At 47.5% G+C, this 12,492-nt stretch overlaps 1 protein-coding gene across 2 annotated transcripts in view; it reads right to left on the minus strand.

Annotated features, from left to right (window-relative positions):
• Nucleotides 1–2,118: 2,118 nt before the first annotated feature.
• SNX22 (sorting nexin 22) overlaps nt 2,119–12,492 on the minus strand; it is a 215,519-nt gene continuing 205,145 nt past the window's right edge. For both annotated transcript variants that reach the window (XM_069624695.1, XM_069624694.1), the window contains exon 7: nt 2,119–3,412. In XM_069624695.1, coding sequence (XP_069480796.1) covers nt 3,294–3,412 — 119 coding nt within the window. In that variant the 3' untranslated portion in view covers nt 2,119–3,293. The remainder of the gene's footprint in view (nt 3,413–12,492) is intronic.

Here is a 12,492-nt window from a genome sequence, read left to right on the forward strand (position 1 = left end):
ACAGATTCGCCCCTCCACACACCGCCCAAACTTACTTTAAGTACCTCAAACCACCAACCTGTCCCCTACAAACTCACAAAAGAAATTCAGTTACAGCATCTCCTCTACACCATGCTACCAATAGTATCACAACACCTCCCTCGTCCAACCCTTACCAATCCAACCTCGTCAATGCACTACAATCATAATGTTAGCCTAGCCCATAGATTGGTCTTCTGTCCATTAGAAGTGGTGAGAGAAGTCCTCTGTCAAAATGTGGTCCGCAGTGCATTCAGATGCCCGCTCTTATCAATCAGATCCATTTCACTGTTCTGTTTGATTTGCGCTTGCCCGACTGTAATAAACAGCATTGCCTCTTGCCCGGTGTGTGCTCCTTTTGCAAGTATGTGTTTTATGGTGTGATTGGAGGACCCCCGAGTACAACCTAATTAGCCCAACCTAACCCTGCACCTCCCCATCCAACCTTGAAAAAGTATCTCACCTCACACACATCACCCCAGCACCCCAACCATCCACCACCTCACCCTGCATATCCAATTTCAGCACCTCATTCAACTAACATTCTAGCACCTCATTATCCCATTGTTACCCGAATACAGAACCTCCCCTTCAAGACACACGACCTCGCACAACTTCACCCTAGCACCTCACCCTCCACAACATAACTATTTCATGCTAGCAAGCACCTCACACCACTCACACCCATCACATCACCTAGCCAACATCTCGCACTCCCAAACTCACTGCCGCATCTCACCTACACAACTTCACCAGAACCAACCCACCTTTGTAACTTCACCACACCCACCCAAGCTCACCTCATGACAGTACCCCTGCAACGCAGACAGTATCACCAAGTCACTGCCTCACTCTTTAACTCAAGCACCTGACCTACCCAACCTACCCCAGCACATTGCTAACCCCACCTCACTCTAGAACCTTACCACACGACCCTCACCACAGCACCCTAATCTCACCCAAGCAGAGAACAGCCTCTGCTTACTTCGAACCCCAGCACCTTAGTCCCTTCAACGTCACCCTCTCCAAAGCACACCCCATCACCATCTCAACATCACTGTGGCTTTTTATCACTTTGCTCTGAAGATTGACTTCTGTTTAGTTTAGTTTATTTGTATCGCGCACGTAACCCTGAGGTAACTAGGCGCTTGAGTTTATGACATAGTTACAGAAGGCGTTCTTGGCCACTTGCACATTGTCACCCGTAGTGTCAGTCTTTCTACTTGAATGATTACCCAAAGCACCGGATAGAATCCTTCAACACCATTGTGTTTGGATCTGAAACTTTACCTCAAAATGTAACTGAATAAGCACACTGTCATCCCTTAAGTGTTGGCTGATTGGTGGCATGGTCTTGCCTGCTATTGTGACATAGGCCGTAGATGACTGCAGAGATTAACTGGATGCAGTACCACATTTTAAACATTCTGTTCATATTCTTCTGCACGCAAAGAGAACAGGATCCTGGAGCGTGGATGCGCTCTGAGGGAGAAGGAAAGCAGGGTGTGCACAGTATAAAGTGTGGTGATAGATTTCAGACGTGAAAGCATTGTCTATGTTATCCTAGCTCCAGAATACCTGACCAATGATGGGATCATCCAAATATTTGAAGCCTATTTTATATGATAGGCCATTTATAACGCGCTTAATACCCAGAGGTTTCTAAGCGTGGACCCGGGGATTGAACCTGTGTTGCTCTGTGTCGTCTTGCTTCCAAGGCGAGCACGTTGCCGCTGAGCTATCCTCCCGAGACATTTCCGGTGAGAACGCAATCCCATGGGCATCCTTGGAAATGGTACGAGTACCTTTGAGGGCAATATTTGTAAGTGGTGTGAGTAGCTGGGCATTTGAAGGCACCAGCTGGTATGTGAAAGCTATGCCGGTCATATGATGTCAATTCCAAGGCAAATGATAGCAGTCCTACGGCAAAGGCTGGCACTAGTTGACAAATCGCGAATGTCTCGAAAATGCATATAAAAAGGCCATGACTATTATGTTGTCTAGAAACTTGTATTCATGTCAACTGCAATAAACATGTGTGTCCTAAAATCAAGCAAGGGGCACAAATGCAAAAAAAAAAAAAGAGGCGAGATGCAGAAAGGCTTTTAAAAAAATCTTTTTTTTTAACACTTTTTCACAAATCATTCCACACTTTTAAATAAAACTCTCCATGGCAGTAAAACCCAGGTACTGCCCAGTTCTAAGGCACCTGCTGTTCTTTTTCCGTGATCCCATGCAGATGGTCGTATGCGGGGACCACCTGAAAATAGGGCAACACAATCACACAAAAGCATACCATATTCAGAAACCCTTGTGGGCATTTCGCAGAGGCTTGGCGGGCGACACTGTAGTGTGGGGCAAGTTAAAAAATAACCAAAAAGGGGGCAAAACACAGAGGATCCCCAATATTGTCTTTGGTTGTCCTGCCTGAGGCCCCTTCTGCTGATACATACTTCTCATTAGAAGGGAACCTGTGTCTGAGTAACAATATTACATTAAGCAAAGCATTCGCCTGGCAGGAACCAAAAGGAACCACTTTCCGCAGTCCTCTTAGGCGGCTCAGGTGTGGACTTGAGAGGCGGTACTTAGGCTGGCCTCTGATGTGAAGCACACAATGAATTTCCAGAACATCCTCTGGTTTGCATTGGGATATCCTTTTCCTTAAGTATTTGTTGGTTGGCCCGTAGGAGACTGTGCCAATGTCAAATTTCAGCAAGTGTGTATTTTGACGTTCGTACAAGGGCAGACCTGGTCTAAATATTCATGGTGGCGCATCTCCTGGAGGATATCGTATCTCAAAAAAGGTCTGCAAGTCCCACCAAGATCCAAATGGCCAGTATGGAGCAAGCATTTGCAGGCTGCCAATGCAAACTCAAGTGGGTCAACTTGGAAACAAATGCTTTTTCATTCTCCTCCGGTGACCGTCCTTGGCAAGATCATTAGTCTCGCTCCAAAATAGGATTCAACACACTCTGCTACCACCGACCCAAGATAAATCCAGTGGGTTTTGGAAGCTCAGACTGGCCCTGCCTAGGATCAGTGCTTCGTTCGAATGACTAGTTGAGACCAAAGTACTTTCATGGCTTCTGTACCGTTGTAACGGGATACAAACAGTGGCGATACTGCTTCAACTCTTTCTGGCTGGTAGACACTGATCCAGCGACTCTTCCATATTCAAGAGCTGGATGGCAGATCTTCTCAGCAGAGCTCATCAGCCTTTACCTCATACTTGCGTGGACTCCTCTTCCAGCGGGTTGGAACACACTGCTTTTCCATCACGGCCCAGCATTTTGATGCAGTGGAGGCACCTTGGGTGCCACGTGCGGGCAACTACTGGCTGCCTGTGTGAAGAGTCCTTGCAGTACACTGGCTGCGATGATGTCTGGGAAAAGATCTGCAGTGGGAAAAGAGGAACAAAAGAAGGATCAGTGAACAATGTTTTAGTGAAGGCCCTTATACTGCGTATTGTTGCCACCTGAGTCGTTTCTTGGTGCTCCGGTGGATCTGTAAAGCAAGGGGTGGGGGGAAGTTAGTAGGACTAAGAGGGAGAAAGAGCAAGACAGTTGTGATGTGCTGTTGGCAGATTCAGTTCGGTTGACACCGTTCACTGAGCGTAGGTGTGTTTTTCGGTTGGTAGCCCCCATATGCTGTTGGGTGAGGCTATGTGTGATTTGTTTTGTCATTGTGGTGAAGTGTGTGCGGGTTCAAGAACGCACTTTCTTTAGTCAAGCATGAACCTCTATGAGCTTCACCCGAACTTCTTGACTTACATTTTTCCAGGTTTATTTTTTTTTATACCGAGTCCTTGTCTTTTCCTCTAAAAATGATGTCATAACTATTATTTTTCACTCTTATTTCCATAGGAACAATGGGCTGCTTTTTCGAGTTTGATGGTAATGTTGCAATTTTTCTGCCAAATTACCAGTAAGCTTGCTAACCATTTCTGCCAGTTGCACCGCTGGCATTTATCGCCGGATTACGAGGGGTAAGGTGGACTAAAGCAACATTTTTAGAGTCCCTAGGTTCCATAGGGAGTTCTGCAAGTTTACTGCGAGTGGTTTTTCTGCCATTGTAAATGCACAGATATTTGAAGGTTAAGTGGAGGACGCACCTCCAACTATACGTTGGATGTAAATCTTTTACTTCACCTGCAAACTCTGTGCAGGGAAAGTGACAGTGTTTGCATTATTTCCATTTTACTGCCACGCCACCCCCGACCCCTCCATACCACTTAACTTGCAATTAGGTCCACTGCAAAGCTTAAGCAATTTCTACATGACCAGTAACAGAAGGGACACCTTCAATTACCAAAGGTAATGTCAGGAACAGAGGTTAATGCCATCAGCAACAGCGCAAGATGACGCAAGCCTCAAAGTGACCAGCAAAAGAGTACGCCAATGGCAGTAACGGTATGGAAAGTCCCAGGAAAGGGAAGTCAAGCCCCAGGAAAGGAAAGGAAAGTCAAGCCCCAGGAAAGGAAAGTCCCAGAAAAGGAAGCCCCAGGAAAGGAAAGTCCCAGAAAAGGAAGCCCCAGGAAAGGAAGCCCCAGGAAAGGAAGCCCCAGGAAAGGAAAGGAAAGTCAAGCCCCAGGAAAGGAAAGTCAAGCCCCAGGAAAGGAAAGGAAAGTCAAGCCCCAGGAAAGGAAAGGAAAGTCCCAGAAAAGGAAGTCCCAGAAAAGGAAAGTCAAGCCCCAGGAAAGGAAAGTCCCAGAAAAGGAAGCCCCAGGAAAGGAAAGTCCCAGAAAAGGAAGCCCCAGGAAAGTCAAGCCCCAGGAAAGGAAAGTCAAGCCCCAGGAAAGGAAAGTCAAGCCCCAGGAAAGGAAAGGAAAGTCAAGCCCCAGGAAAGGAAAGGAAAGTCAAGCCCCAGGAAAGGAAAGGAAAGTCCCAGAAAAGGAAGTCCCAGAAAAGGAAAGTCAAGCCCCAGGAAAGGAAAGTTAAGCCCAAGGAAAGGAAAGTCCCAGAAAAGGAAGTCCCATGAAAGGGAAGTCCCATAAAAGGAAGCCCCAGGAAAGGAAAGGAAAGGAAAGTCAAGCCCCAGGAAAGGAAAGGAAAGTCAAGCCCCAGGAAAGGAAAGTCAAGCCCCAGGAAAGGAAAGGAAAGGAAAGTCAAGTCCCAGGAAAGGAAAGGAAAGGAAAGTCAAGTCCCAGGAAAGGAAAGGAAAGTCAAGCCAAAGGAAAGGAAAGTCAAGCCCCAGGAAAGGAAAGTCCCAGAAAAGGAAGTCCCAGGAAAGGGAAGTCAATTCCCAGGAAAGGAAATGAAAGTCAAGCCCCAGGAAAGGAAAGGAAATGAAAGGAAAGTCAAGTCCCAGGAAAGGAAAGGAAAGTCAAGTCCCAGGAAAGGAAAGTCCCAGGAATGGAAAATCCCAAGAAACTCCGGGGAAAGGAAAGTGCCAGGAAAGGAAAGGCAAGTCCCAGGAAAGGAAAGGCAAGCCCCAGGAAAGTCCCGGGAAAGGAAAGGCAAAGGAAACGAAAAGAAAAGGAAAGGAAAGACACACAGATCGACATATGGGCAAATAGGAAGGTAGAGTGATGGACAGATACAGGCAGATGGATGCATGTCTGTCCTTTCTCTTTGTTGTACTCCAGTGTTTATGTTTCATCGCCCGATGCCTGCAGGTTTGGATGGGTGGGCAGACAGGGGGAAGGATGGGAAGGCAGATGGGTGAATGAATGGGCAGGCTGACCAACGCATAGGCAGGCCGTGGGGTGGATGGGTGCTTCAATGGATGGTTGGGCAGACAGGCAGATGGATGGATGGATGGATGGATGGATGGCTGGCTGGCTGGCTGGGTGAGTGCGTGATTAGGTAGGTGGATGGATGGATAAGCAGGTGGATGATAGAAAGGCAGGCTAACAGTTGAATGCGGTGGAGGGATTGATGGACAAAAGGGCAGGTGGGTGGCTGGGTATGTGGATGAATGGGCAGACACGTATGAGTGGATGGATGGATAGATGGACGTAAATGCAGGCAGATGGGTGAGCAGATGGATAGGCAGATAGGACTATGGAAGGATAAATTGGTGGATAGGTGTGTGGATGGGTGACTGGGTGGATGAATGTGCAATTGGGTAGATGGATGTGTGAGCATTAGGTGGATGGATGGATGAATGGATGGATGGATGAATGAATGTATGTGTGGATAGCAGGGTTGCAGGTGGCAGATGGACGGACGGACAGACAGACAGACAGACAGACAGACAGACAGACAGACCAACCCGGGATGGATAGACGAATGGGCAGGTGGATGGGAGGATGCATGGCAAATGTATACATGTACAGATTGATGCCTGGGTGGTGAGACAGGTAAAAGGATGACTGGGCGGATGGATGGGTGTGTGTGGGTGATGAATCCTGCAGAGTCATCACCAACCCCGGCCTAAAGTGGCCAGGGAAAGGCAGCCACTATCGGATCCTAACCCTGGGGGTGGAATCAGGATCACATGAGAGGAGATGGTTATCAGGGGGAAGTGGTGACTCTGCTAGGAGAGATGCAGTATTCATCATCTTCTGAGGATGAGAGTCATGCCATTCCCAGATACCTAATGGCATGTTATCAATGTACAAGTCCCTCCCAAATAACAACTCAAATAATCTGTCATGGGAAATCATCTAGACAGACAAAGGTTTGTGCCTCAGAGGTTCAAGAATTAAATGTGAAATCTTTTAATTGTCATCACTCTGCCTTGGGTAGAACTCCTCACTCCAATGCTGAATCACAAACCCTTCTCACAACCTTCCCTCACCCTGATAACTCTCAGTATATAAAGCAGTCACCCCTAACTGAGAATATAAAGATCAGTACTATTATGGACTTCAGTACCCATAATGCTTATGGTACTGGGACGAAGAGGAAGGGCTCAGAGGCAGTGATGATTAAGAATGCCATTAACCAAAAGATGCAGTCTAGTTGTTACAGACCAGGGCACCTGAGCGGGACATTTAAATCCCGAAATGAGATACAGCTGGAGGAAGGAGGTGAAGGAGATGTAGAAAGCAGTATGGAAGGCGTTGCTGAAGCTGAGGCTGTCCGAGGTGTAGGAACAGCCACAGACAGATGAACGCCAGTGGAAGCCATCGCGAAGAGTGAACGCGAACAGCATGTTATGCTCACCTGGCTCCCACAGGGGTGTCGATCTGAACTGGACAGCTGCGGTCTCCACCAATGTGACATGTAGCGCCGAGATGACGGACTGGACTGGCCCACCTAGCTTCGTTTGCTTGGCCCATAGGAATATTCTTCTGATGGTTTGGAAAGATGAGCTCTCCATCCTGCATTGAGCGCAGGGGCGCGTAGATAACCAGTTGCTTCACTGGCTCGAAGGAATTGGTGAGTTCCAGAACAATATTGACTCTGAGATTCCCGGCAAGGCGCCGTAAGTATGTAGTTCGTAAGAGTTCAAATGTCTGACTTTCACTCTTGTCCGATTCCTTGCAGGTTGCAGCTTGACCCTAGCGAAGAGTTCCTCGTGGCAACCGGTAATATTCAGGTATGGATTTGTATCATACAACACAGTTCGATAAAATAATGTCAATATGTAAACTGTTGCTTTCTCCGTTATTTAGGCGCTGAGAGAAAGTATGAAGTCTCGGGGAATAATGCCTTCGGCGGTAAAATCAGGTAAGTCTATTGTGGTGAGGAGGTTTCCCCTTGTTTTCCCTTTGTTTCACCTTGCTGTCCTTTTGTTTCCCCCTAGGGGCCGGGGTTCGGCGAGGATGCAGTGGAAGCTGCGCCGACCCGTGAAGAGGAATAGTACCCCCGGTGGTAAAATCAGGTAAGTCTATGGGGGGTAACTAATATTGCCTCTGTGTATTCCCTTGGCTCACCTTGCTGTTCTTGTCTTCCCCTTAGGTACCAGAGTGTGGCGGGAACATGCAGAAGGATGCGGTGGAATGTGAAGATGCTGCGAAGGCCGGTGAGTTCAGCGCGGCGCTGCAGCAGGCGAGGCGACGTGCATAAAATAACTTCTTTCTTCCAGCTAGAAGGCGCGATGGATCGGGAATTCAGGTAAGGATCAAAGGTATTGCTCTTGTTCTAACCCCTTCTCCTTCTTTCTCCCTTTTTCTAGGAGCTCCAGACTCGAGGAGGGCGTGGCAGAAGGCTGGATGCAGACTTGCAGGCACGGTGAGCGTTACGCTGCTGGATGCAGAATAACGCGAAGCGTGTGCTGCTCTTTGGGTGTGGTTTAAATAGCCACCAAAGTAGTCCCAGGTAAGTATTCCTCCCCAGCCCCACCCGAGTAAAAAATAGTCCCTAGGTAAAGTAATCCCTTCCAGGTCTCTTTTGGCTTGGAGCTCAGGTAAGTTTGCAGCATGGTCTGCATCAGGTACGTTTTAATCTATGAGCCTGGCGCCTATGGCGCCAGGACTGACTCTCCATATGAGTCTGGCGCCATAGACGCCAGGACTGCACCCAAATAGCCCCTAGCAGGGGTTGTTGGGCTTGCTTGGAATAACTTGCTGCCTGCTTCCGGGGTTGCTGGACTTGGTCTTGGTCCCCGGGGGTAGGCATCATGACACAGCATTGCAGAGTATGCACTGCGGGACCCAGCATGTGGAGAAGAAGCCCAACTGATATGGGGATGTGCTCCCAATTCAGCACACAGCATCGGTGAGCAAGAAGCTGCAGAAAACCAACAGAGCTGTCAGAGCTCCACAGGAGAGACACACAGCCCACTGGAGGTATGCAGAGGCTGGAGAGAGAGAGTGGGCAGGATGCTGGAGGTCCACCACAACAGCCGACCACGAAGAGTAGATGCTGAGGAAAGCCGGAGGGTTGACCAGATGCTAACGCTAACCCCGGAGCACTCCGAATAAGACAATTGTTAAAATTGCATGATTTTGAATACCAAGCAATTACAGAAACAAAGCAGAAACCATATAACTTTGAATACTGAACAACTAAAGAAGCAAAGCAGATGTGGCAAGTGCGTGATTTTGAATACCAGGCAATTACAGAAACAAGACAGTAACCATATAACTGAATACCGAACAACTAAAGAAGCAGGGCAGAAGTGGCAAGAGCGTAAGCCCCCTTTATATGGGACTAAGTCCCCTTATATGGGACTACAATTGGGGAAAGCTTATAACCAGCATTGCCAACAGCCAAGAGGCTGTGAGAAAACAATACTAAAACAACTAGGGCATAAATCCCTGTCTAGGAGATATCAATTTGGGAAAGCTTTTATCCCGCAATGACAACAACCAAGAGACTGTGAAACCATACAGAGGTGACAAGGCTGCAACTCTCCCTTTTTGAGATGTCAACTGGGGAAACTTGTAACCCACACTGCCAACAGTGAAGGGGCTTCCAAGAAGAAGTTAATAGACAATCTGAAAACAATTCTTCTATATTGAATTTCCAGTTTGGGGAAAACTGGAGCACACATTACCAAGAGTCAAGAGACTATAAAAAAAAGGCAGTTATTGTTCAGCCCTCCTTCCAAGAGATATTGGTGTGGAGAATCTTGGAATCAATATTGCTACCAAGTTTTATTGTAGTTGTAGGAGTTTTCTTCCTGGCAGGAGAGTACAACAGGAAAGGGGTCATAGTAGTTAATCCTGGCAGGCGAGTATACCGGGAAAGAAGAAGATGATTTGAAGAAATATGTTTGTGGCAAAAAGATGTGGTGGAAAGAATGTATTAACCTTCTCGTTTGTTTGGCAAGCTGTGGCATCACCAAAAGTAGTTGCTGTGCTATCCTGACAAAGGTATTTCATTTGAAGAAGAAAGTGTGAGATGCTAGTAATTGTTGGACAATTGAAAATAACTATTGCTTTGGTTTTTTTGAACTAGTGTTTTGAAAGAAAGCTATCTGCCTTTCCAAAAGAATACTGTGAAGAACAACATTGGTCTTGATTTGTGAACAAACATTTGTGGACAAGACATTTGTGGTATCAAGAGGAAAGACACAGTGGGTGGAAGAGACTTTTTTGTATTGAACAGAACTTTGCTCAAAGTATTCCTGAATTAATCTAGGGGAAGGGAGCCTAACCTTGGTGACAAGGAGTGCTTTCAAAAACCTTTAAGTCTGCAAGAGACAAATTGTGTTGTTGAACTTAAGATAGCCATACATTCCTTGTATAATTTTGTTGTGCGTCTTAGTGTGAGGGTCAGAGACTTTTTGGACACTAGGTAGCTTTTCTTTAGTTTTAGTTTGCTAGGCAGGGACATCCTTGTTAGGATAGGGAAAGATAGGTGTTTTATCCTCCCCTGTTTCATTTAATAAATGGCAAACCTTGAGAAAATGTTACCTTTGTGTCCGTCTCGCATTTCCGACCCCTCCGCCCCTCCACAGTGGATGGATGGATGGATGGATGGATGGATGGATGGATGGATGGGGAATGCAGATATATGACTTGATCGGTAGGCATTTGATGATGAATAGAAAAGTAGACAGATTGATGCGTGCAAAGGCAGGTGGATGGACATATGCATGGATGTGTAATTTGATGGCTGGGTGGATGGAAAGGTGGATGGATGGGCTGATAAATGAGTAGAAAACCAGATAGGTTGATAGATGAGCAAGCAGATAGGGGATGAGCATGCTAATGGCTCAATGAATGGATGGGCAAGCAGAAGGCTATACAGGCAGATGGCTAAAGGGGCAGATGGATCAATGGATGGATGGGCAGATGGATGATGGACAGACAGACAGACAGACAGATGGATGCATGAATGGAGGATTAGCAGGCAGATGGTTGAATGAGCAGGCAGACAGATGGATTGATAGATATATGTAGGTGTAGGAAAGGCAGTAGATGATTGATGCATGCATGCATGCATGCATGCATGCATGGACGGGTTGGCAGATGGATTGATGGACAGGTGGAAGGACAGATAGGCCGTTGGATGGATGGATGGATGGGAGGAAGGCTAGTCAGGAAGATAGATAGATAGATAGATGGATCTATGGATGGACAGGCAGATGGTTGAATGGGCAGGTAGGCAGGTTGGCAGATGGTGGGAATTTGGATGGAAGGATGGCAAGGCTGATAGGTGGATAGATAGGCAAGCAAATTGGTGGTTGGATGAATAGGTGGGTGGATTGATGGATCAATCAATTAATGCATGGATGAATTGATTTCTGATGGATATATTGATGGATGTGTGGGTAGGTGGGTGTATGGATGGGCAGACAGGTGGATAAATAGATGGATGGGTAACTGGTTGGATGGGTGGGCAGACAGATGGGTGGATAATTAATGGGGTGGCAGAGGGAGGGATGGGCAGGCAGTTGGGTGGGCCGGATGCTGAGTGACTGCATGTATAAATGTACAGACAGGCAGATGGATGGAGGGAGGGAGGGAGGGAGAGAGGGAGGAAGGGGTGGATAGATTGATGGATGGAGTACGGACAGAAGGATAGGGGGGCTGAAATATTAAAAGAGTAGAGGAATGGCTGGATAAATGGGCAGGTGGATGGAAGGATGAATGGGCGGATTGATGGGCAGACAGCCAGATGGATTGATGAGCAAGTAGATGAATGGGCAAACAGATGGATGGATGGGCAAACAAGCTAATGGACGGATGGATTTGTGGGTAGGTGTGTGGACGGGTCACTGAGTGGATGGATAGGTAGGTGGGTAGTGGTCAGACGAAGGATGGATTGGCCAGCTGACAGACAAATGGGTGAGTGGATGATTGCATCGGCAGATGGATCGAGAGATGGAGGCCTGGGCAGGTGGATGGATGATTCGATGGTTGGAGAGATAAGCAATGTAGATGGATGGGGGGAAAGCAGGCAGATGGGTGTAAACACAGGCAAATGGGTGGGTGCATAGGCAGATAGATAGATGGAAGGATGGGCAGAAGGATGGATGGATAGATGTGTGATTTGATGGATATGTGGATAGGAAGGAAGACAGATGGTTGGCTGAGCAGATGGATGGATCGACGGGATGGATAGGCAGAAGGATGGACATATTCATGGGGAGATAGGTGGATAGATGGATAGATGGATACATGGATGGGCAGAGAGGGAGATTGATGGATAGGTGGGTGGTAGGCTGGACGGACAGACAGGCAGATGGTTGGGTGGGCAGACAGATGGATGGCTGAGTGAATGGATGGGTGGACAGACAGGTGGATAGGTAGATGGCTGGCTAGATGGATGGATGTTCTGGATTGACAGGCAGATGGATGGCTGGTGGATTCACAGCCAGATGGATGGATGGATGGATGGCTGAGTGTATTGACAGGTGGAATGGATAGATGGCTGGATGGACAGATGTTATGGATGGCTGAATTGATGGACTGGCGATGGGTGGCTGGTGGGTTCACAGGCAGATGGTTGGATGGATGGATGGCTAAGTGATGGGTGGGAAGGCAGATGTATGGGTAGGGAGGCAAATGGGTGATGGAAGTAAAAGTAGGCAGATCGGTGGGTGAATATGCAGGTGGATGCATGCAAGAATGATGGGCAGATGCGTAATCTAATGCATATGTGGGTGGGTGTGCCTGAGTGGATGGGCAGGAGG

Source organism: Ambystoma mexicanum, chromosome 11 (assembly GCF_040938575.1).
Source record: "Ambystoma mexicanum isolate Mex_15411 chromosome 11, UKY_AmexF1_1, whole genome shotgun sequence".
Taxonomy (NCBI): domain Eukaryota; kingdom Metazoa; phylum Chordata; class Amphibia; order Caudata; family Ambystomatidae; genus Ambystoma; species Ambystoma mexicanum.